The sequence below is a fragment of the Anabrus simplex genome, chromosome 10, assembly GCF_040414725.1.
Source record: "Anabrus simplex isolate iqAnaSimp1 chromosome 10, ASM4041472v1, whole genome shotgun sequence".
NCBI classification, from domain to species: Eukaryota; Metazoa; Arthropoda; class Insecta; order Orthoptera; family Tettigoniidae; genus Anabrus; species Anabrus simplex.
Window position 1 is genome coordinate 4,069,811 of NC_090274.1, and position 27,125 is coordinate 4,096,935.

The 27,125-nt window shown below is 40.5% G+C and overlaps 1 protein-coding gene across 1 annotated transcript; it reads right to left on the reverse strand.

Moving 5' to 3' along the window:
• Positions 1-253: 253 nt before the first annotated feature.
• LOC136882188 (ectonucleotide pyrophosphatase/phosphodiesterase family member 5) lies at positions 254-26,808 on the reverse strand. Its single transcript, XM_067154749.2, has 5 exons — positions 26,099-26,808; positions 20,191-20,845; positions 12,608-12,859; positions 2,366-2,489; positions 254-747 (listed from the first exon to the last, which is right to left on the reverse strand). Exons 1-5 carry the CDS (start codon positions 26,435-26,437, stop codon positions 669-671), a joined length of 1,449 nt encoding a protein of 482 aa, XP_067010850.2. The 5' UTR covers positions 26,438-26,808; the 3' UTR covers positions 254-668.
• Between the last annotated feature and the right edge of the window lie 317 nt (positions 26,809-27,125).

Here is a 27,125-nt window from a genome sequence, read left to right on the forward strand (position 1 = left end):
TTGTCTGCACATAACGGGTTTTGCAACTGGACGACTCAATTTTAAAGTAAGTTTTATTTTAACCACTGGAGATTTTGTGATTTGATAGCATAATTTCGCCTTAAAAATTGTCACTAATTCCTCGCTTCCTGTAAATATAGAATTTCTTCTGAAAAAAAAAAAACAACCCTCACCTTTCAGGCATAAGAACTTTGCGAGAACTCACCATGGGAGGGGTTAAACAGGATGTATTGCCAATCGAATGCTCCAACTGTATTTTAAACATGTAATATTCATTCATAAAAACAAAATGACTGTCCAATTGAAATTAAAACTGGTATACATACTATTGTCCAAGCATTTAGTTAGCAGTAAAAATTTCCAAAAATTCTGTTCAGAAAAACAAAATTTTAAAATTTCAGTCCCAACGTCCCTCAGAAAAAAAGTTACATGTTGTATCAAAAATACGTGATGATGATCCCTTGAGCAGTCATCGTATAAACATACAGTTGCAATAAATTGTAATGTTCTGGAATGTTCAACAATTTACACACTATGTGATGTCGTGTAACTATGGCCTTGAAAAGCACCACGCAGACGTTCCCTTTACAGTCCCCAATGATACAATGCGACTTTTCAAATATTTCCTCTCAAGAAATCACTGATAACAGACCAAACAACGTGTGATTTCACGATTCTTCAATGTCGTCGTTCCCCAGGAGGTGTCGTTCTTCCTGCTCATTGCCTGACGATTTCGGCCTGATGATTCTGAAACAGGATGACGCATACTTAGAAAGACATTACACCTGGTAGAGCACATGGCAATAAATAATCTTCTGGTTAGCAGAAGGGAAAACCTAACAGTTTCAGTTACCTTAGGAGTGCAATACATACCGTAAGTTCTGATAAGAACAAAGCACAGAGCACCAGACGGAAATGGCATGGCCAGGTGCAACTGTATTTACAAACATAATTTGTTATAATAATACGATTCATACATTATCAAATTTATTGGTTTTAAAATAAAGGAACATATGACAGCAAAGACTGCGAATCACTTCTGAATGTCTTAACAGAATTTGGACTTGATAAAAAAAACAAGAAATATTATCAGGAAAAAGCTCAGATAAAGTTTATTGATGAATTTAGTCAAGAATTTCAAATAAACCCAGGAGTCTGACAACAGGGATGGACTCTCTCAGAAACTTTTCAATTGTGCTCTTGAAAAAGTTCTTAAGAAACGGAGGAAATCAGGTGCACCATCTCACAATTTAGGACCAAAGATTAAAAGTATTGAAACTGACTGTCTAGCCTTTGCTGGTGATATGGCACTAATTGCTAAAAACATTCCAGATGCACAAAAACAATTTCCTATACTGAAAAAAAAAAAAAAAGCAGCAAAACTTGGACCTCAAATATCACGTGAAAACACTATACCAGGTGGCTCGCGCTATCGCTGTTATTGCTGGACATGTCACAAGCATGCCGAGTGAGTCCCTAGGTATATCGCTGGAAACTATAATCTTCATGATCCGGATCAATGTGACATACAATTGAGAGAAATAAATCAATGAATTCCACCTATTTGATACTATTTATTTGCCTTAACCAATTAAAAATTGTCGTACATGTTTTGTCAAGTAACTAGTCATCAGGTACGTCATGTTTCGGTGCAATAATTACATCTCTTCTTATCCTAAAAAGACATTTAAAAACCTTAGAAATAATTAACTTAGCTCGAACTAAAGGTATGTGTAATGGAAAAGGGGGAAGGGTGTAACTATAAAATTTGGTTTAAACATTTTTTATAGTTAAAGTGGCTTATAGCTGAAATACTTTTCAGATCATATTCAATATAATTTTAGAAGTTAAGTAATTCTTATGATAGCGCGAGTCTCAGATATTCTGAGAATGTGAAATGAAGTGATATATGGCAGGAGGGGAGGGTGAATCACAGTGCTGCACATACTCTACACCTGTCGAATAACACCAAGGAGTCTGCTAAATGCTTTATGTCCCCATACGACAGACGGCGTCATATGCCCTCACTCCATATGAGGTTTGGAAATTAATCCAAGCTTTAGGCACGCGATCTGGTGATTAGAAATTGTATGCCACCACCTCCCCTACCCTGCTGGCCAACATTCTGATGGTGACGATTTTTTCAACCGACGGGACTCGAACCGGCTAACTAACGGTGTCAGACTGTGCCACCTTAACAATCACGGTCTCCAGATGGGCTGTCGCGGTTCATTCATAAAGCCATAAACTATATTTTCTGATGGCAGTAGGCTCAATGGAGATAAATAATAACTGAAGAACTAAAGTATATCCTGTTGCTTTCCACACACAGACTGTGCAGAAGAATCATCGTGAACCTGTTTACCTGGGAGGATCCAGCAGCTTGTACGACTGCAGTGACGCGGGAGTTCGGTCCTGTTTGAGGATCTGGTGAGTGATACAGCAAGCACAGCCCATCAGCAGGAGACTCACTGCCACAACAGCAAAAACTGAAAATGAAACAAACACAGGAACTGCATTGTAAAAGGAACAAGTTGCTTTACAATTTTACACCTCAGTATAACAGTGCACACAGTAAATTATTGGATTCCAGCTACAAATAGCTCATGTGGGATAAGATAGCTGTGGCTCACATGCTCAAGTTCCGGTCTAATGTACGATTAAAATAACAACAGTACGTTACTTGACAACTTTTTTTTTTTTTTTTCTTTACGTCGCACTGACACGCATAGGTCTTATGGTGACAATGGGACAGGAAATGGCTAGGAGTGGGAAGGAAGCGGCCGTGGCCATAATTAAGGTACAGCCCCAGCATTTGCCTGGTGTGATGAAAATGGGAAACCACGGAAAACCATTTTCAGGGCTACCGATAGTGGGGTTCAAACCCACTATCTCCCGAATACTGGATACTGGCCGCACTTAAGCGACTGCAGGTATCGAGCTCAGTTGACAACTTTCTAGTAAAACACACAAATAATTTTAATAGTAGACAAGGATATTATATAAACGTCCTTTTCTTCGTAGGTGTAGACACAGAGGAGGAGCATTGGAAAATAAGAGCTGACAGCAATTTATATTATTACACAAGTTGAATGATTTAACATTATTTTTATTCCTTTTATTTTTGTTTGTTCATAGTTTAAATTTAATATTGTTTTTGCAAGGTGAATACTTAAAGTTTGTAAATTAATGAACGGTGGTGATAAACTCATTATTTTAACATTTCGAGACATTACGTTGTCAGTGGTGTTTATTTAATATTGGTAGTTTTTACTGAAATTGACGGTGAGCTCAAAGGGACACATTCGGAAATTTAGATCATTTGTAAATATTTTAACAATGTCATGGATGTTTAAATTGTATAAATGATGTTAATGAGATAGAATTAATGATTTATAGATGTAACAAGTCAAAAGTATTTTGCTGTTTTGCACCGCTTAAGAAGAGAGCATTTGGGGCTCTTGAAACATGTAAAATGAAATAAATTGTTAATTATTGACAAGGCAGAATAAGTTGCTTTACGTCGCACCGACATAGAAAGGGAAGGAAGCGGTCGTGGCTTTACAGCCCCAGCATTTGTCTGGCGTGAAAATACGAAACCACGGGAAACCATCTACAGGGCTGCCGACAGTCAGGCTCGAACCCACTATCCCCTAACTGCACGGCCAGCTTGCTTCGTCTTAATGTATAACCTTGAACTGTTCCAGTCCACAGAAAACTAATGCAACATAATATTTAATTAATAACAGAACATTCTATAACTAATTACATGTTAATTCTGGACTGGGGGTAGAACGGGCTTCACTCGGCACGAGTCACAGGAGGAAAGCAGCGCACAGTGGTATACATAGTGCAACACTGGTTGCCATACCTACGACGCTAATTCCAGATCCAAGTTAATATTAATGTGAAACTAAAATAACATTTGCAGAGTGCTAACAGTAAAATAATAAGATAGTACATTTATTAATTATTATTAAACTGACACAGGCTGAAGCAGAGGTTTCCAACCTTTAAGGGCTCGACGGCCACACTGGAAACCTTTCGCATAATCACGAGCTGCACTTTAATAATAGGAACACTTTTAGAAAACTCTGCAAACTAGTATGAAATAATATGCGCAGTTCAATTGAAACGAGGGTTTAATAATCCAAACTGCTAAAAACACAATTTTACAATTGCATAAGAGAGTGAAATTAATAAACAAAACAAAAAAAGAGTTCTGAAGAAGAGCAGTCAACAAAGTCAGTTTATTTAAATTAATATCATCATAAAAAACAGAACTTGGAAAGGCTAAGAAATGAGGAGTTCAAATTATGGTGCTCCCTTCCTAGAAAAGAAGGTAAAGGAACCATCATCTTTACACAGCACCCTCAAGGAAATACATGGTTCGCGTAAAGGGTAGGCCTTTCAACAACGGAGTAGAGTGAAAGCATCAAAATGATGGCAGACGTGGCTCCAGCAAGAGGATTGCATGGTAGAAGCCAGGAGAACAACCACTGCGGTTGGGACATGTTCTCGGCTACTGTTGCCATCACACAAATTGTATCTTATTGCAAAAGCCTTTCGCGATAACGGTACATGAAGAAGTGAAAATGGTAGCATGAGAAGAGTAGACATTCTGTAATACTGGACCCTACAGTACGTCTAGATCACGCGAACAACAGTCGCACTCTGAGAAGCAGGCAATTTACGTTACACTATCTGATTACATCATGGAGTAATATCATGCGAACTCCGTCACCGTTTATGGATTGTGCAAGAGGTACCATACTGGGGATGAAGGCCGAGTTGTGGAAGAGGTTTGCCCTCAAGGAAAGCCATCTAGCGTGGGTCCATGCTTCCTTCAACGAACCATTTATATTAAAAAACATAAAAGTGTACAATAGTGTGTCTATAGGGGTCAGGGTCACCTTCGGGCCACTCCATACTTCACGAGATAAGGAAAGCTTTAAAAGTTTTGCTTAGTAAGCCATTACAAAGGGCTATTAACATACAAGGTACAACACAGATTGCCAAGTCATGTATGAAAGATTAATCAACCTGCAAGTAATAACCAGCCAGTCTAGACTTTGACAGTATTATTCTTTGCTGAAATATCTGATGTGATATTACACATTCAAAATATGATTTTACTTAGGCAATGTGGTGCTAGTGCTTGTTTATGGCAGTTGGTAGAGGACAATCATCACACTACCAACAGGAGCAGAAGAATTTGCGACTCTTACAAATGCAAGAAGAACTTGAAGAAACGATCCGGAAGCTGGAGGATGTTAGTGCTAAACACGGTTTACGTATCAACGTCAGTAAAAACCAAGCTTATGATTGTAGAGCCTGAAAACCTGAATGTTAACAGCACTGGTAGATATGAGGCGGTGAACCAAATCTTATATTTGGGAAGCATGCGAGGAGTGTCACTGACTGTGAGACTGAGAGGTGGTGGTGGTGATTATTGTTTTAAGAGGAAGCATAACTGGGCAAACGTCCTCTATGAACACTAATCAGAGGAGAAAAAAAACGGAAGAGATGTGACACTTCGAAAAACGAAAGACTCCCTAACCCTCGACATCTAATACCGGCGGGGTCAGAACAGAACAAGAGTTGACATCTAGCCTTTCAAAGTGTTCCAGTTTTTATGAACATGAGTGTACATTTGAAAGAGCATGAATGCAATCTCAATTTATTGAGAGCTTCTTCCTTTCATCACACTTCCCACAACATGAACGAAGATCTTTCAAAGATGAACCACCACGCCACCTCCTCCAAAAATGGAGATTCTCCGCTGAAGAATTATTATTACTGTTATTATTATTATTATTATTGTAGGTGAACAAGAGCTGCGACTGTTGTATGCTAAATATCAAGTCTAGAATTGTAAAGACAGTGACAATATTTAAACAGGATTTTTTAATCTCTTGAGGATGAAGTTCTGTTTTTGACGTACCATCGCTCCGTCTGTTGTCTTACATGTAAAATGTACAGATTCCTCCCAGCTCCTAGAGCTCTCGGCATGTTCCATGTCGATTAAGGTAGTAGCACAGTGATGATGGGATAGGAATAGGAAAGAAGAGACTGTGGCCTAATTGTAGCTACTGAAACAACAAATCAATGGTGCACAAGCAATACTTCGTGTTCCAATCTATTATCCTCCTTAACCCGTTCATAAAGTTTTGGCGCGAGAATCAGATGATGAGCTCAGCTCACGATGACGCAGTATATTAGACACCCTTTGCAACATAATTTCTAACAATATACACTGTAAGGAACTAGACACATGTACTATTGGTAAACAATGCTGCCTGTATTTCTGCAATGGTTGAATAACGGTCTATTTTTATTGGTATTCAGTATTCAATAAAACTGGTTTCGCGGTAATGTTGACGAGAGATTGAAAGCACTTGTAGACATTGTTTTAGATGGTGATTATGGCAATAGTAACGTTTTGGAAAATGAACCCAAGTTCGAGGATAGTGATAGAAACAGTGAAAGTGTCACGTCAGGTTCTTCCAAACGCATGCGACCGGTGACACGAAAGAATCGTAGTGATTGGAAATTGAAGAAAAAAGATTGTAATATATGTCCATTTCGTGGATACAGTGCTGTTTCATAAATACTTACGAAAAATTTATATCCATCCACGGTCTGAAACTGTGATGTTTTTAGAGTACAGGGATGTGCTCATTTTGAAATGATTTCAAGTGAATCTTTTGTACAACAGCCACCAGTCACTCAAGGACTCGTAACCTTCAACGGCAAGAATGCAAAATTTGAATGAATTATCTGCATTAGTTTTTATCTTATGCATGTTTTTGTGTGGTAGGTACACTCAAATTATGGGCGGGCAAATTAAATATGGTTCCACAGTCGACAACGCGGCAATTTATTGTGACATGGATGGGTTAAAACTGGCCACGCCTCCCAGCCAGTCCATCAGAACAACGATCACTGTGTTCATTTTCCTGTGTTAATGCATTATAGTGCAGGAGTGAGTAAATATACGTTCCTACAGTACGGTACAGTATCCTTTTAGGAAATTGAACATTGTTCTGATGGACTGCATATCCATGTGTGGCCGGGAGGCGTGACCAGTCTTAAGTGAAATAATGGAGAGGAAGAGCACTGTGGGATACGACCACACCTCAAATATGTATTCACGCAGAAATTCCAGCCCTGCACGTGGAGAATCATTATTAAGGTAGCTCCACAGCTTGTATTTTCTTGTGCGAGCGCTAATCATCCGGACATTTTCTCGGAGCAATGTACTATTTCTCACGTAAGAACATAAGCTATTGTGTGAGATCTCTAGTTGGATGCTGGACATTGTCTATGGTTCAAGTGTATGTAGTATGTTCCTGAAATTGGGTGGAACAGACCCTGACTGGGAAGAGGAAGTTGCTTGTTGTAAGCACTGATGTGTCATGATGCTAGTAGTATTTTCTTTCTATGGAACTGCTTGTTATGTTTAACTTTACCTTATTATCACTCTACTGTAAGTGATCATTCCCTCTGGAACATTTCCCAATTACGATGTACTTGTTAATAATAATAATAATAATAATAATAATAATAATAATAATAATAATAATAATAATAATAATCCAGATCACTGGCCTTCAGAGGAAGTGTGTGTGAGGCATGTACATAGTACGTGGAATCACACAATGGCTACAGGTATACAGCTCTATAATAACTGACTGTGGTTTATTTCTTTATGATTTGTATTAATACGTTGTTTATGAAATTTGTGTTGGGTTATGAGAAAGGAGAGTTGCGAGAGCAACGGTATGGGTTTAGAAGTGGAAGATGTACAGCGGAGCCTATCTTCAGTATGAGGCAATTAATGGAAAGGATCTGGTCATCACATTCATAGATCTAACGACGACATACGATAGTGTTCCCAGGGAGAAGGTGCAAGAAACAGACTGGGTCCATAAAGTATAGAATGGTGCAAGCAATGTACAACAACTGTGTCAGCAGCGTTCAGACTCAGTTTGGAAGGACAGAATGGTTCAGAAATGAAAGTGGATTAAGGGGAGTGTGTTGTTTCTAATACTTATGGACAAAACTGTAAAGGAGACAAAGGAAGCATATAGGAAGAGGGAGATGAGTATTTTACTATTTGTAGACGATGTGCTCTGGGGAAAAAACAGCAAAGAAGTACAACAACAACCTGATGTACTTAACGAGAAAACTGAAAAGTATGGTATGAAAATCAGCACGGAGAAAAGCAGGAGCATGGTGATATCAAGAGGAGAAAGACAAGGGGAAGACATTGTGAAAATTGGCAGTCAAAGCCTTGAAATGATGCTAGTTTCAAACACTTAGTGAATTAATGCAGAATACAAGGCTGGACATGGAGATTAGCAAGAGGAAGGAAGTGTATGCACCAGTATTGACAAGCAGGAAGGAGAAGTACCTAACAAGTATGATAGGAAAGGGAGATTGAGAAACAAAGATGTGAGACACGAGGTCAGCATAAAAACACCTAAATGAAGGAATTGATAGGAGTAAACTAAGATGGTTTTGACATGTAAAGAGGATAGAGGAGGAAAGAATACCAAAACAGATGACGGAGATGAAGTTGGAGGGAAAGAGAGAGAGGGAGACGTAGAACAAGGCAGAGAAGTGCCATAAATACCACAACCTGGCTTGTTCCCCAATTACGGTATCAGGTAAGGTTATACAAGAAATATTAGAGACTTGTCAGCACATGATCCAACGCTCTCAGGAACAAGAGTATTCCTGCTTAATTTAATTCATTTTTTATTTCCGTAATTCACATCACAATGGTGCTCAATTTTATATCGAGTTTTGATTGTGTTCAGGTAGGTTGGTGTAACTTAATTTTAAACGGGAGGGGAAATTATTTTCTTGGCATCCCGTAAAATCAATTGTGCATTTATATTTCATTTTGTTGATGCCCATCAGGCAATCGTAATGACACCAGTACATAATAATGTGTCAATTATGAAATTTTATAACATGCATGGGGGAGTTTTTATATAAATTAAAAAAACTGTGTGGTGATCATCCCTTATTAAGATAATGAAGAGCACTATCAAAATGAACAGGAAATGAATGAGGTATAATCCCTCAAAGAATAAGGCAAAAGGAATAATAATAATAATAATAATAATAATAATAATAATAATAATAATAATAATAATAATAATAATAATAATAATCGTATAGCCTCAGCTACCGTTTGCAGACATATCGATTGGACGCCATCTGGCTGTCTGCTCGTCAATTTCGACGTTCCGTTTTACTCTAGGTGCGCTAGATGGCAGACAGAGTAAACTGGTCTCTCTTGGACGCGTGTGGCTGAGATTTAATTAATTTTGTCGGGTAAATGCCAAATGTATCACCAGAGATCTTTTACATGCCGATATCGTACGACATGGAGTGTCGAATGGACTTTTTTCCGCCCTTCAAAAATCCGACTACCTCTGCCGGGTTTGAACCCGCTATCTTGGAATCCGGAGGCCGACACTCTACCACGCATCCACAGAGGCAGCTAAAGGAATCATAAAAGACCAAGTTGGTAAACCAGGCTCTGAATGCTTGTTCTCTCGGTCACTGGAAGTGTGTTGACAGAAATATTGAAATGTCTCATGAAACTATGGTGTATTCACGACTCAGCAAGCTCTCAGCACCTTGTTCTTTTTTTAATTTTTTTTACAAGTTGCTTTACGTTGCACCGACACAGATAAGTCTTATGGTGACGAAGGGATAGGAAAGGCCTAGCAGAGGGAAGGAACTGGCCGTGGCCTTCATTAAGGTACATTCTCCACAGCATCTGCTGGTGTGAAAATAGAAAATCATCTTTAGGGCTGCCAACAGTGGTGTTCGAACCCACTATCACCGGAATGCAAGCTCACAGCTGCACAACACTAACCACACGGCCAATTCGCTCAGTGACAATATAAGAGTGTATGTACGTGTTCTAATTTCTATGGGTTTGATTATTTTACCTGAAACTGATGATTACTTCCTAGGAGACTTTTGCGTGTTCCCACTAGTACGGCAGGCGACCTTAAATGGAGGAAAGTAAATGGTTAATATCACTGAGTCAGAAGAAAACACAATGTCCTAACTGATGGAGAAAACTGCCTACTGTCCCTTCTCACTGCTGCCTTGATGGCCTCGCCCCACCCCGCATATCGAGCAGTTCGAAGGATGATGATGCTTGTTGTTTAAAGGGGCCCAACATCTAGGTCATCAGCCCCTAATGGTACAAATTGAGAAAAAATGTAATGACAATTTAAAAGTCCAAAAATTCATACACTGACCAGAATTCAAAACATGACGATGAAGAATATGATCTTAACACATTGCGGACCGGTCCCGAGTTATCTCGTGTTAGCAGCAGACTGAAGTTTAGTGCTATCTTTTGATATATACCGGAACTATTTGGAGGTCAAGGGTGCTAGAACTCTTATTTATGGTTCTACACAATCGATAGTCGCATTTCTTTTTGATTATTCTTCATATCATAGCTTTTCTTTGCATTTCCTGACAACATGTTTACAAAGTTTGAAGAGCCATGCAAGATGGCAGCGCTCAGGGATCGCATGTGTTTAGACAGGGATGAAATTATTCGCGTATTATGTGCTGATACAGGCTCAGAATGTCGAAGTGATGCTGAATATTTAGAGTTCGATGATGAAATACATTCTAACGGAAATGTTTCAAGTGATGACGAGTAGATATCCTCATTTTCAAGGTGTGGAACTCACGTGGCGCAGGACGAGTCTCATAATTGTGTTACGGGTGTAAATATTCTAAATATTGTAAATAATATAGTGTTTTCTGACAACTAGGTTATGGACAACAGTAAACCAAGGCTAGAGAATTTTGAACGTGCTCCTGATATAAAGGTATGGCCTAATGAACCTGGAAACGTAGGACAAGTATCGGTACTTATGTTTGTGAGGACTTTTTCATTATGTAGCTGAGCAGACAAACTTATACTATGAGCAGAATTCACATTCTCATAACGTATCCCGTAAAACCCAAAATTGGACTAATGTCCCTAGGAGGGAAATTAAAAAATTGTTTTGTGTATATTGATAGGGCAGGTTAAGAAACTATATCTGAAAGATTACTGGCCAAACGATCCCCTAATAGAAAACCATATATTTCGGGAAACTATGAGCCGAAATAGATTTCAGCAAATACTTACCTAACTGCATTTCAACTACTAATCAGGAATGCCTCCAGAATAAAACACAGTAGTCCTTCACAGGCTAGTGAAGTTTTGGCAGTTTATTTGAATGCATGCACTCCAGTTTGGAGGTAGTTAGAAAGTGACCGGGAACAGGGCTGTGCATGGGGTGAAGGGCACCCGGTCCGCAATGTGTTAAAATAATGAGCGGATCCAACTCGCAATACTGAAAGTTAAATCTAATTCCAAATCAATCCACTGACTAGAATGCAAAAAGACGACCATGAACAATGATTGAACAGTGGATTCAACCCGCAATGCCTCACCTCCCCATAAACTATCTTAAAACATAGTTTATAATAACGAAAGGACAATCCTCAATCGATGATGTTTGTTGTAAAGGGGTCCAAACTCCAGGTCAACGGCACCTCACAATGGTACTTATTGCTAGTAAAGCAGAACCATGGTATTTGTCATGCTGCGGTACTACTCCCAAGTAAAGGTGAACCACGGTGTTCCTCGCATGATGGTACTATTCACAGGTAGTCTCATGGTTCTAATTCAGTCATCCCTTGGTCACCCCTTTTAGTCACCTCTAACAACAGGCAGGGGATACCGTGGGTATACTTTTCATATGCGTCCCCCACTCACAAGGAGTCGGAGATAGAAAAAAGGAAGGGATCCAACACTTCAAAAATGAAGTACCGGTCAAAGAAAGGCAAGGGCCACGAAGTGTGTGAAAATGAAAGACTCCCTAGGCTTCGAATGCTCTAATACCGTCGGGTCAGAAAAGAGCAAGAGTTGACCAAGCGAGGTCGCACAGGATAGATGAAAGTGAAGAGCCTAGCACAAGTAAGTGGAAGCAACGGCAGGGCTCAGGTAAGGGCTCTGTGGTGGCCAACCCACTCTCCCAAGCCGAGAGCCTCCAGGGCGTGTTCCGGTGCAGCGCGGCAGAGATGACCGAGCAGGGGGGTTTAACAGAGTTCTACAGAAGCGTGTGGACAGCAACAAGGTCCTGAGTGAGACTGTGGTGGTAGTGACTGAAGCCTGAGTGAATTAGTGTTAATGTACAGCGAGAATATGTAATATGTACGAGTGTAAGCGGTGCGTTAATGTGTAGATTAAGTAATTAGGTAATAAATCTTAGAACGCTACCAGTTTCCGCATTCATTTATTTACCCCGAAACCCATTAAAATACAAAAACAACCCCATCAACAACATACCTCGCTAGGAGCAGGAAACTAACATGATCTTGCAAGCACAAATACTACCCAGGTTGTAGGCGGCTATACAGATATCTCTCCTGAGGTCTTCCATACTTTTGTCAAATTAATCTCAACACTGCACTCCGTCTGGGTTCTACACAATATTACGACTTATCCTCATGACAATGTTGTTTTAAATCTTTCCTTTCCCAAAAACAGAGTGTACCAACTTACTCTTTATAGGTAAAGATGAAACAGTGCGAGTCTGTCCTTCAGTCAACATCCCCACAACATTAGACAATGAGCCGTCCGTCTGAGGAACGTCAAGATCGAGTAGCTTGCAGAACAGAGAATACAAATCCACAGTGTCGAACGGTTCAATGGTGTAGTTCTTCTTGATCCGCGGTCCCCAAGCGATGAAGAATGGATGCATGCTTGACACAGCGTTATCATATCCGTGTGCTCCATACGTACGATTCTCTGCAGCTATAAAAATAACATAATGTAAATGAACACTTTCAGGTGGATGCAATCAATTACGTGTACAGAAATTTAAGATCACATTTAAGAAAAAAAAAGAAACAAGAATCATATACCTATTAACCCTTTGAGAGCAGGGAAATGGGAAATTATAAAGTAACGTCATTTGCACGAATAAACACACAAAAGTACATGTATACAGTACGTCATTTATGTTTTAATTACAAAATGTTACAAACTGACACTTTACTTCTTAAAGATGACATTGGAAAGATGAGCTCCATTTCGGCATTCACATTCTAACGACCTGTTACAGAAACTCTCGAATGCTTCCTCTAGCATGTCCAGGGGAATGGCAGTGATTTTGTCTTCAATCTTCTGTTTCACTTTACTTTTAAGAAGTCACAAACACTAAGATCAGGTGATCTCGTAGGCCATGGAATGTCAGCATTACATCAAATGATGTGCCTTCCGAACAGTTGGCGATTGTCGAGCAGTATGTGATGTGGCTCTGTCCTGTTTTCGATGTTCAGAGCATGTAGTCTCGTTGTAAAGAATGTTAATGACACCATGCTGTGACCTCTGTGCTCGTGCAACTCACAACGAGTTTCTTTTGCCAAATAACGTATCCGTTAAGGTAGAAGTGGACTTTGTCTGACATCCACATGTTATTAAGGAAATTGGGGACCTCGCTGATTTTAGCCAACACCCGTTCGCTAAACTCTCTACGTGACACAGGGTCTCGTGGATTTAATTTCTGCACAATCGGCAACTTGTAGGGGTTGAACTTGAATTTGTGTAGTATTCTTTGTAAGCTTCGTCGCCAAACTCTAGTGCAGGTGCACGTTGTTGTATGGAGCGGCGAGGGCTCCTCTCGATGGCCGGCTGCAATGTTCTCAGGTGTACATACCATTCGAATGCCTCCTGGAGGCTTCCGTTTCAAGGCTGAACCAGTTTCTTCTAAATTACACACCCATGTTGTATTCGCATGAGCAGATGGCACACGTCCATGACGTCCGTGCTGATAATGCTGTTGAAATAACCGCTCTGCAGCAGTCACACTACCACCCCACTTGTAACACTCCCTCACAGTGACATCACGTTCTGCATCACTCCAGTGCTGAACGATTACTAAATGGCAACACATTCATAACAACTTTTTTCTTGCAGATCACAAACTGCTATTTGTTGGGGGAAACTATGCAGGCCTAGTGTGTCTTCAAACAATAGATAGTTCTACGATTGCTTGTGGTAGCAGTGAAATCAGTTGTGTGGCGAGCGTCGTGCGAGATGAAAGTAACCGTGTAGAGCAGCGCCCATACATCAAAATAGCCGTTCTCCGGGGGAGAAATGTGAGAGAATGTCACAGTGAATTGGTGGAAGTACTTGGGAATAATGCCCTCCCACACTGTACAGTAGCATGGTGGGTAGGAAAATTTCAGGAAGGACATGTGGCAACCAGTGATCAGCAACACTCGGGACATCGGCCTTCTAACTTGGGTAGCGTCCATCGTCTGTCTTCTTCCAGGAGCGCCTCAATGACGGCATGTGCCACATTCGTCCACACACTGACAGGCTGCCTTGTCTGACATAGCAAATACGGGAAGTTAGTCAATTTGAACTGTACCGGGCGAGTTGGCGGCCATGCAGTTAGGAAGCTGTGAGCTTGCATCTGGGAGATAGTGGGTTCGAATTCCACTGTCGGCAGCCCTGAAAATGGTTTTCCGTGGTTTCCCATTTTCACATCAGGGAAATGTTGGGGCCGTACCTTAAGGCCATGGCCACATCCTTCCCATTCCTAGGCCTTTCCTATCCCATCGTCGCCATAAGACCTATCTGTGCCAGTGCGACGTAAATCCAACATTAAGCATTAGCGTGAAGACAAAGATAACTTTAAAAATTAGTACTGTACAAAAAAATATGCATGAAAAATGCAAGGGCGGAATGGCCGTACAACATCGCAATAAACTTGTTCATTGACCTTGAATGTCCGTGCCTTTATTACGCCTATACATCACTAGCTGATGAAGTCGGCTGAAGCTGCCAAGCGAGACGTGCGTGTAGCGGCAGCCGATTGTTCCTGACGCTGAGTAAAAGTATCAGTTTTATAGACAGCAGGAATATTTTCCCAATGGATCGTCGTATTGTTGAGACATGTGGAAAAGGTATTCCCGGCAAATTTTCAACGGGTTCTCTTTGATAATATGATGACAATTTTTTAAGTTAATGGTTATTGAACACGTGGAAATAAAGAATAATTTGTGAAGCTGCAAAAAAGAAAGGCATAACTAAACAATTGTTTGGCATACTGTACAAGAAAGCCAATCATATGATTTTACAAAGCACTTTTTTTTAAAGCCAGATTTAATTTTTTTGAAAGAAAAGGTGGAGGTCGTCTTGGAATCGGAGAAATATGGTACTCCAGAATAAATGGTGAAGAGTTAGGGAATGAAGGAAAGAGAGAACTGTATGCGGCTGAAGTAAATAATCGACTGGAGATGGCAGAAAGAACTACAGATATGATTAATCTAGAGGCAGAGTGGAAAGCATTTAAGGAAACCATATTGCAGACAGTGGAAGAAATATGTCGGATAAGAGTGGTAGGTGGATCGCAAAAATGGACAAGATGGTGGAATGAAACTGTTAGAGAAGCCATTACAAGAGACATGAGGATTAGGAGGTCTATGTATTTGCCAATATTGACTTATGGATCTGAATGTTGGACACAAAAAAAAGTGCTTTCTGCGAGGGATCTTGGGTAAAACGAGAAGGGACAAGATAAGAAATGAAACATGATACAGATCAATCCCCTAAAAGAAATTATGGAGAGAAATAGGCTGAAATGGTTCGGCTACATCAAAAGAATTGGACAAGGAAGATTACCAAGAAGAGCTCTGGAATTGGAAGACCATGAACAAGATGGAGGGATCAGGTGGAGGATGATGTAAAATGGAGAGGACTATAATGGGAGACAGTGATGAACAATAGACTGTGGGAGAGGCCCTGCATAAGCAGAAGAAGAAGAATGTGGAGGCAAGAAATGAACCCAAGTGAGTTGTTAAAGAGGTAAGGGGGAAGAATTTGGAAATGAAACAGAAAAAGACCACAAGGAATGAAAATTGAAACAATGAAACAGTTGCTCAAAGCCTCAGAGGTCTATTACAGGGAAATATTTAAAAATGAGAAAACTGACCAGTGCAATGAGAGCTTTGTTCCAATTAGCCTATTAGTGGGAGCGTCTCTCTTGTGTTGTGTTTAAAAGTGGCTACGACAATATGTTCAGCGAGAGAACACGAACAGATGTAGCATTTGATTCTGTGCCTAAGGAAGAAGTATGGAACTCCAGGTAAGATTATTAGAGTAATTCAGAGCATTTACAGATATATTTTTGGCTGACCAACTTCAATGATTCGGGCTCTGTTCCCAGTGACTGGACTACAAGCATCGCTGAACCTAAGTGACCCAGCAGAATGTGCAAATTACCATCCATTCACCTCCTGATGCACACAATGAAGATTTTTGAGAAAATCCTTGACTGACAACTGCATACCAACGAGAGAGGCTTCGTCAAGGGTGCTGGAAACAGACGCCATCTTCGCTGCCAGAATACTCATTGAAAAGCATGAAGAGAAACAATGGCCGCTGCAAATTGCCTTCCTTGATCTTGAAAGGGCTTTCGACCGTGTTCCATATCGTGTGATCTGGTATGCACTTCGTGACCGTGGTGTACCAGGAACGCTGTCCGACTCGTTGGCTGAATGGTCAGCATACTGGCCTTCGGTTCAGAGGGTCCCGGCTTCGATTCCTGGTTGGGTCGGGGATTTTAACCTTAATTGGTTTAGTCTGATGGCTCGGGGGCTGGGGGTGTGTGGCGTATTTGCATCCTAGGTAGGGCCCTCATCTTCACAGACACGCAGGTTGTCCAATAGGCTGTCTACTAGAGAAAGACCTGCACCAGCCCTCTCCGGAGGCCATACGCCATTATTATTATTATTATTATTATTATTATTATTATTATTATTATTATTATCATCATTATTATTATTATCATTATTATTATTATTCCCAGGAATGCTTATCAATTGGATCAAGATGCTTTACACAAACATCACAAATTGTGTACGTTGCGCTGTCGGCATCTTGAAGAGCTTCCCTGTAAAAGTCAGTGTACACTGGCTTAGCAAATGTCATGGGATAGTCACCTAATAGCGTGTGCGGCCTCCTCTGGCCCTGCGAACTGCAGTGAGTCGACAAGTCCCTGGTAGTCCTCTGGACGCAGCTAACACCAAATAATTTGCAGAGTGGCCGCCAATACTGGTCTGTTCGTGGGTGCAGGATCGATAGGACGGAGCCTGTGTTCCAGGACATCCCAGACATGCTCCATAGGGTTTATATCAGAGCTCCTGAGTGACCATGGCAGTCGTTGGACCTCCACTGCATGTTGCTGGAACCATTCCCGGGCGACGTTGGAGCGATGTGGCGGCGCGTTATCATCTTGAAACACCACAGAACCGTCTGGGCGCTGGAAGGCCAAAAATGGGTGAAGATGGTCTCCGAACAGCTCAACATACCGCGTACCATTCAAAGTCTCTTCCAGAAGAACTAGGGGGCCCATTCCATAGCAGAAAAATGCACCCCAGACCATAACAGAGACACCAGCGCCCTGGACCACACCTTTGAGGCAGGCAGGATCCATCGCTTCATGTGGTCTGCAACATACACGGTGCCTCCCATCGGCATGGTGCAGTTGAAATCGTGATTCGTCCACCCATATCACGTTACGCCATTGTTCCAGTGTCCATCCCTGGTGACTGGCGACAAATGCGTGTCGTTGTGCCCGATGACGTTGGGTTAACAGTGGCTCTCGTGTGCGGCGCCGGCTCCCATAGAACCCATGTTCCTATGGATTGTCCACTGTGAGACGTGTCTAGCAAGGTCTATGATGAATTGAGCCGTGATTTGTTGCACGGTTGCCTGCCTGTCACTACTGACAATCCGTCTCAGATGTCGCTGACTACGGCTTCAAGCCATCATCTATGCTATTGTACCATCAAATGACATCCTATTCATCAAGTGTACTACACATGAGTTTATCATTATATTAGATTTTTAGTCATTCACGAACATTTTTACAATAACTGTAAAATTTTTATCTCACCTATAATCATCATCATACACATTTTAGAATAATTTTAACCTGATGCCTGACAAAAATAATAAGGTTTTGATAGTGACTGAAGATGCCTCACAGTAAGAGGCAAATATGTCTCACATTTAAAAAATGTTTTAACTTAAATGCCAACATCTTGTATTGTATTGAATAGGTGGAAATAAATATTAAATATTTTCCTATATACATCTTATGACACACTCAATATGGACGAAAAAATGAATTTCATCACTTGTAATAAGACCTTCTTGTTCCATGTAATGAAGAAGTGTGGAAGTTTTATTAATGAATTAATAATGTGAGCAATAAATTTCATCATGATCTGAAACTATCCTGAATTTTCCTGACTATTTTGCAGTCCCTGATTAAGTTTTTCATTCAAATATTTAAAAACAGAGGGAATACATATATTTTTTTTTCTGAAAGGCTACCTTTTCCATTAAAACAGCCTGGCACTTTTAGACTTCACCTTTATATTTTCGACTGGCACTAAAAGGGTTAATCACAAGGTTACAGCTATCATATTTTGGGCATACTGTGAGGCAGTCTGAATCCCTGGAAAAGGCAATCATGCTCGGAATGATGGAAGGGACCTGAAGATGAGGATGGCCGGCATTGAGATGGATAGATATCATAAAATATGTCCTTGCAAGATCTGAAAGGCCTTGTAGACAACAGCAGCATCTGGAGATACTCGATCTGTGCAGTTGCCAGCAGTCAATGTCAACCTGAAGGTACCCAGTCAAGTCAGGATTATTGGACATAAAAGTAAGACCTTCAGGATGGAAAAGGGCATGAAACAAGGATATAGCCAAAGTCCTCATGGACTTCATGCACAAAGTGAAGACGTGAATAATCCACTGGAATATTTTGAATTGTTTATCGCTCCCAAATTAGTGTCACTGCCGGAGCAGCTACTCAAATATACATTTATTCAGAGAGAATAAACACTACCCCCATAAGGGGGTATTGATAAAGAACCTTTCAAGGCCTGGAGGACCACATTTTTCGTTGACGTCTCTGATAGATTGTATCTTGAAAGAAATTCTTCGAAGAACTTAGGAATTGTTCCTCTGGCACTGATCATGCGGCCTATAACCTATTTATCATCAATCCGTATTCATATCGCCAGAAGGGGATAGTTGGTTCGTAGATGCTTTTCTTTTCCTCGTGTACTTCACTGGGCTGATTAGCGTACGATTCAAACTGAACTGTAGGTTCAATAATATATCCACTGTTATTATTTTTTACGGCTATCATATAAATCCTAGGGGTTCTGGCATCCATGGACCTCTTCGTGCACTGTGTAAGCAGTGTCTCGCAATGGAGTTTCGTATGGCATGGTGTCTAGTAAGTCGCAGGGTTTCACTGTAGGCACAGTATCCCAGGCCATGAGAAAGGGTCTCTATCTCGTTGTGGCAATGCTGACAATCGTTATTGTCCTGGGACCTGCCTGGCACGGCTCGAACGGGTGCGATGTTACTGGTCATCTTTAGAGCATCACGCCAGTCACAGCAAAACAGGCCATCACAGAATTTAATAAGCTGCTGAAAGATGAAATGTGCAGGTTTTATAGGCACTCTCCTAAGAGATATGCCTACTTAACAAAATGTAAAGGTTGCCATTTATTTGTAGGATAACAAGTGCACTAATCTGTTACAGGACACCTTCCCACTGTGGTCGGAAAAGTCCTAGACCTTTAAACTTCATGCAATCAGGTGTGTCGGCAGGAAGCTGGAGGATTTCTTTCAGCGTGTATTTTATCAGTCTGGCGCTGTCTTTCAGAAATTTCAGAGGAATACAGTTCATCGCAACAGTCTGAAATGGACAAATCAATGCTGGGCATTTGGAAGAATTTATGATGGTGAACTCTTGGTCTGCCTGAAGGAGAGGAGAAGATAATAGAGACTCTAATTTGAGATGTAGATCCTGCATCGTTCTGTGTGTGTCAAAGTTAATTCCATTCCAAAAGTTTACTCCAAGATATATGATGGGCTCCTCTTGCAATATCACTTTTATATGAAAGTTCTAATAAGGTACTTTCATTTAGAATTAAACACAAATTTTTAACAATGTCCTATTTAGGAATGACAAAAGACTGCAAAAAAAGTTCAAATTATTCATGAATTTGAATTGAAAATGTTTGAATTAACTAAGGTCTACTTACCTATATCTACATCTTCAAAAATGTCAAATGCTAGAAGATCATCAAAGCCATACCCCTCATCAGCAAGGAGGAAGATAGGAGGAACCCTTTCGTTGTTCTTGAAGTGCCAGCGATCGAGGAGGTCTTTCTTGAGGTACACTGTGTAGTTATAATGGGAAGAGTGTTCAGCTAGGAGCCTGTACACCGTCCAGACTCTGTCGGCAGGAGGTATGAGCTGCAGAGCGGGAGTCACTCCGGCTACGAGCGTCGAGTTGTCCACCATGTGCAGGACGTTGATGATGCGTTCGCTCGTAACGGTCGTCATCCCGTGGTCGCTGAGGAGGATAACGTTGACAGGCAGGTTGTTCTCCAGGAGCTGCTGCAGCAAGTAGCTGGTGATCTCGTCCACTCGTGCGATCTGTTTGGAGACGGCCTCAGAGTCTGCGCCGAAACGATGAGCCTCCTTGTCTGGCTCCTCGAAATACATCATGACGAGGTTGGCAGGCGTTGCTGAATCCTGAAACCAGCTCACAACGGTGTCCACTCGATCTCGCCACTTTATTGAGGTGTTGTAAACCACACTGAAAGTTGGTTTCGTGTTCTGGTAGGCAAAATCACTACCCGGCCACATGAACGTGCCACTATGTCGACCTTCCCCAGCTTTCTCGTTCAGTATCTGAAACCCATAAAAGAAAATACAAATTAAATTTTTTACACAATCTGCTTGTTTCATGTTTTGCTAGATTTCTTTTGATTTCCGTATTGATAACACACACATATATATATATATATATATATATATTTTTTTTCTAATTGTCAATTTTCTCAAGACTTTTCTACACGACGAATATTTCTGATGCTATCTTACAAATTCATACCTACAACCTAGTTCACTATTTTCTTACATCAAGATTTCTAGAACCGAGTGCTTGTACGACGGCTATATTTTTTCAACCTCCGATCGGTTGCAAAATTAAAACCACAGTGAGAATCAGATGTGTTGCGCAGTATCTCTAGTATGCTTGTCAACCACGTCACGACACACGTCAGTTCTGAGCACGCAGTGAACATGCAAACCTGCCTAGGACAATAGTCTCCCGCCAAATGTGAAGTGTGTGCTGTCATTCGATTTCTTCATGCCGAGTTCATCGACAAATGAGTAATGTGTACGGTGAAACTTTCATGAGTGACAGTGAGGTCCGGCAATGGTGCAGGAATTTTGAAGCAGGACATACAGGCGGTCATGGAAGGAAGCGAGTGTCAACCGATGATCCTGTTCAGCGAATGGATCAGGTGATTATAGAAAACTGCATGAAGAAATCGAATGACAGGATGCACTTCACATTTGTCAGGAGACTATTGTCCTAAGCATGTTTCGTGCTCAGAACTGACAAGTACGAATTGATGCGGTCGACAGGCATACTAGAGACACTGCCCAACACATCTGCACAACGCTTCATCAGATTCTCCCTATGGTTTTAAGTTCTTGACCAATCAGAGGTTGAAAAAAAAAATAGCCTTTGTATATGTTCTTCTATATCATAAGTTAAGAAATTCATGTTTATCAGTACTGACATGAAATCGGGAGAACAGGTATGAGGTTATCCACCTTTCAATACACTATAAGTAAAATGAACACCTCAGAGAACTATGTTATATACCGTATTTACAATTCTCCAGCCCAAACTACAATGTGAACTAAGGATCAGAGAAATGACGGTAAACTGCCTGTTCGACGTCACCATTTCCATATATCCAGAACATTTATTAAGAGTAAATAAGAGATTCCCACCCTCCCCATGCAAGAACACCCCCCCAAGACCATTCACTTGCCCCCGCACCCACTAGAAGCTCAACCGGCAGTTTGGCACTAACTTGAGCTGAGTATCCCTCATTTCGACACTTCGGGACGAAGGGTATGTCTCTTACAATTTTACTATGGTTTACTTACTAATACATTACTGTAATTTTTAACATTCTTTTCTATTTTCTCTTCCCTTGTAGCCATTTAAAAATTTTCCTACACTGACACGGTGAGGAGGATACTCTTGAGCCTAAGCCATCGGTTGGCGTACAACTTATATTTTTTAAGAAGCCTGGTCACTGGATTAATACCCGTATGCTTCTCTTTTATAACCGCTGATGACATCTAATTGACCACGTAATTTCGGCCGACATTTCTGAACATTATTTAATAAGATAAAAGTTTTAACTTTGTGTAAACTGATACCACCAACATATACTTTTTTTTTCTATTTGCTTTACATCGGACCAACACAGATAGGTCTTACGGCGACGATGGGATAGGAAAGGCCTAGGAATTGGAAGGAAGCGGCCGTGGCCTTAATTAAGGTACAGCCCCGGCATTTGCCTGGTGTAAAAATGGGAAACCATGGAAAACAATCTTCAGGGCTGCCGACAGTGGGGCCCAAACCCACTATCTCCCGATTACTGGATACTGGCTGCACTTAAGCGACTGCAGCTATCCAGCTCGGTACCAACAAATGGGACACACACAAGGAATAAATGTGAACTGAGTGACAGTCGCCAATTTAACAAAACTTTTACATGAATTCCACATTTGGTGTTTTAAGCGTCTTCTATTTTCTTGTTATTTATTTTGAAATGTGTTTTATGCCTTGTGATAATGTATACTCTAAGGAATTGTAATGACTGTACATACATTGCATGACTTGCCACGGTTTAGAATTATAAGGTTGAGGATGACCCCTGACTGGGTTGAAACCGCTCCCTTAAATAGTAAAATGATCTAAAAATCTCTTTATCATTTTACTAATAGTGTAATGAAAGGTTATGTTTCTTAATGACAAGAGTTAATACACCACTAAAAACCACTGTTAAAAATCGAAGTCCATCTTGTCAATAGTATAAAAAGTTATTTAATATACATACATTATCATTAAAGACTGTTATGCCTTTCAGCGTTTAGTCTGCAAGCCTCCGTGAATTTACTAAACGTTGCCACAATCCTCGATTTGCAACTAGTGCTGTGGCTTCATTTAGTTCTATACCTCTTATCTTTAAGTCATTAGAAACTGAGTCTAACCATCGTCATCTTGGTCTCCCTCTACTTCTCTTACCCTCCATAACAGAGTCCAATATTCTCCTAGGCAACTTATACACCTCCATTCGCCTCACATGACCCCACCAGCGAAGCCAATTTATGCGAACAGCTTCATCCATCGAGTTCATTCATAAATTAGCCTTTATCTCCTCATTCCGAGTACCATCCTGCCATTGTTCCCACCTGTTTGTACCAGCAATCATTCTTGCTACTTTCATGTCTGTTACTTCTAACTTATGAATAAGATATCCTGAGTCCACCCAGCTTTTGCTCCCGTAAAGAAAAGTTGGTCTGAAAACAGACCGACGTAAAGACAGTTTCGTCTGGGAGCTGACTTCCTTCTTACAGAATACCGTTGATAGCAACTGCAAGCTCACTACATTAGCTTTACGACACCTTGATTCAATCTCACTTACTATATTACCATCCTGGGAGAACACACAACCTAAATACTTGAAATTATCGACCTGTTCTAGCTTTGTATCACCAATCTGACATTCAGTTCTGTTGAATTTCTTACCTACTGACATCAATTTAGTCTTCGAAAGGCTAATTTTCATACCATACTCATTGCACCTATTTTCAAGTTCCAAGATAGTAGACTGCAGGCTTTTGGCACAATCTGCCATTAAGACCAAGTCATCAGCATAGGCCAAACTGCTTACTACATTTCCACCTAACTGAATCCCTCCCTGCCATTTTATACCTTTCAGCAGGTGATCCATGTAAACTACGAACAGCAAAGGTGAAAGATTACAGCCTTGTCTAACTCCTGTAAGTACCCTGAACCAAGAACTCATTCTACCATCAATTCTCACTGAAGCTCAATTGTCAACATAAATACCTTTGATCGATTTTAATAATCTCCCTTTAATTCCATAGTCCCCCAGTATGGCGAACATCTTTTTCCTCGGTACCCTGTCATACGCTTTCTCTAGATCTACGAAACAAACACAACTGCCTATTCCTCTAGTAACATTTTTCAATTACCTGGCGCATACTGAAAATCTGATCCTGACTTCCCCTCTGTGGTCTGAAACCACACTGGTTTTCATCCAACTTCCTCTCAACGACTGATCGCACCCTCCCTTCCAAGATGCCAGTGAATACTTTGCCTGGTATACTAATCACAGAGTACCTTGATAGTTGTTGCAATCCTTCCTGTTCCCTTGCTTATAGATAGGTGCAATTACTGCTTTTGTCCAATCTGAAGGTTACCAACACTTCATGCTAATCTTACTACTCTATGAAGCCATTTCATCCCTGCCTTCCCACTATACTTCACCATTTCAGGTCTAATTTTATCTATTCCTGCTGCCTTATGACAATGGAGTTTTTTTTACTATCCTTTCCACTTCCTCAAACATAATTTCACCAACATAATTTTCCTCCTCCCCATGAGCTTGGCTGTTTGCAACACCACCAGGAAGATTTCCCTTTACATTGAGAAGATGTTCAAAATATTCCCTCCACCTCTCCAGTGATTCCCTGGGATCTATTATGAGTTCACTTGAATTACTCAAAACACTGTTCATTTCCTTTTTCCCTCCCTTACTAAGATTCTTTATTACTGTCCAGAAAGGTTTCCCCGCTGCTTGACCTAGCCTTTCCAGGTTATTACCAAAATCTTCCCATGACTTCTTTTTGGATTCAACAACTATTTGTTTTGCTCTGTTTCTTTCATCTATGTACAAACCCCTGTCTGCCTCGTCTCTTGTTTAATATACAGGGGCATTTTTTTAAAATCTCTTCAGGGGGTTTCTGGTCACCTGCTAAGCGCTTTGCCGTAACGCGGCCAGCGCTCACGCAGCACTGAGTCATAAGAGTGTTTTTGCACGAGATTTGCTGTACTTTATGAAGGTATTATGATTCTCTTTTATAACCGCTGATGACTTCTAATTGACCACGTAACTTTCCTATGGGAACCAACATCTATATCCTCTGATGGCCAGGTAGGCATCAATATTTGAAAATGAGACAAAGTCTCTCATAATGCATTGGCACTGTCGGTGGCTCCAGGTAGCCTACGCAGTAGCCTCCACGGTATGCACTAGCCACTAAGTGTGCTATTTACCAACTGATGAGTCCAACACTGGGCGAAACGCTGGCAACCAGGAATGAGTTAGCTGGAAAATTTATAATGTCCAATAACGGACCAACTATATTGGTATTATAAATTTTCTCATTTGGAACAAATATTTCAGGTTCCCTATGCGAATCAACATCTATATTGAAGTGCCTGATGGGAGACAGGCTCACAGCGCGGGCGTGAAACGATCCCCTCAATAGATAAAAAAATGTCCCTGAATATCAATAAAATTCTGCACATGTTTCAATAACCTTTCTTTGTCACTTTATCAATGATCAAACATTCCACCAAATAATTTTCGGACTGGACATCTAACCTCCTTGCAATATAATCTGAGTCATGCGAGCCAGTTGAACGCAAACAGGTTTGAATTGAGAGGCAAGCAGTTAAAGACACTATTAAATAGCAAACTGTGAGAGCTGCAAAGTTTGAAACACAAGGCTCACATGACTCCATGAACTGCAATCAGAGGTCAATGTCAATTATAGTTGTACATAGGAGACAAGCAGCATACTCAAGTCAAGAAAAATTATAAAACAATGGATTACAGGAACGTTTAACAGGAGAGTTCACAAACATATCAACTGGAGCCGATACCAAATTCTACAGGACTATTTGTTTTCGAACAAAACAATTTTAAAATGTAGATAATTGACAAATCTCTTATTACATTTAGATTGAAAATTGGGACACAAAGACCATAAAATATTTTCAATAATGATTAATTAAAGGGTTGAAGGGATTGGAAGACTCACCCAGATTGGAGTAATGTCATCACGATAATGCCACATTTCTTCACTATATTTGAGAATTCTTTTCAGGGTTGGGTCATAAAAAGAATTCGCAACAACGCCATGAGACTCTGGGTATAGTCCTGTTGCAATTGAATGATGATTTGGGTATGTTTTTGTTATAAACACATTTCTCAAGAATTCTGCATGAGTCCCTTTTAACTTTAATCTATCAAGTGTTGGTGTGATGTGTTTGTCAAAATAATTGTAACGAAAACCATCAAACGATACTACAAGCACCTGAGAGTGCTGAGAAAATGCAAGGGCAATTTGGAACAAAATCAAGAACAAATTTAAGTACATCTTCGGAAATAAAAAATTTAAAAAAAGTGTTACTCGGAGCAGTACTGTTCTTTCAATTTTACATCATAATCCAAAATAACAAGAGCTATTTACTGATCGCAAAAAATCATTCAGCCAACTGACATTATCGAACCTGCGTACCTCATAGAATTAAACACGATTATGCAAGTCAAGGTAAGGTTAACCAGTTTGCCGTCGCATAATACACAATTTTTTTTTTTTTTGGCGCTATTTAAAGGTACAAATAGTATGTTTGGCTTTATATAATATATCTCGTCTGCACATAATATATAAAGTTTCAGTATTAAAACTGTCAGTAAAGTTATATTAAAAATACACTCTCAAAATTGTAAACATATCGCCACAAAATGACAGCCAAACCGTCCAAAACACATGTTAAGACGAGCGCTGCTTTTCAACTTTCTTCTATCATCAGGAAGGCAAATAACTGACACGAAACATTTAGGGGACTGATTTTTTTTCTTGCGGATTTCATGAACTACCAAGAAATTATCCAAGGGAACGAAATTAATTTAGATAACTGACTTCTCTTCCATCCCTCGCCGCCTGATCGGGCCGGTCTATTATTCAGACCAGACTGCCGTGCTCGATTGATTTTTCTTCAAAAGTTGGAGATGAGTAAGAATCATCGATCCGATTGACAACTGACTGCAACCGACATCCATCA

Excerpts from the sequence above, each read along its gene's own strand:
- LOC136882188 (XM_067154749.2), bottom strand. The coding sequence starts at position 26,437 with ATGTACTTAAATTTGTTCTTGATTTTGTTCCAAATTGCCCTTGCATTT. Across the intron at positions 20,846-26,098 it reads ATGACATTACTCCAATCTGG|ATACTGAACGAGAAAGCTGG; the intron begins GTGAGTCTTCCA and ends TATGGGTTTCAG. Across the intron at positions 2,490-12,607 it reads TTCATCTTTACCTATAAAGA|TTTTTGCTGTTGTGGCAGTG; the intron begins GTAAGTTGGTAC and ends TTTCATTTTCAG.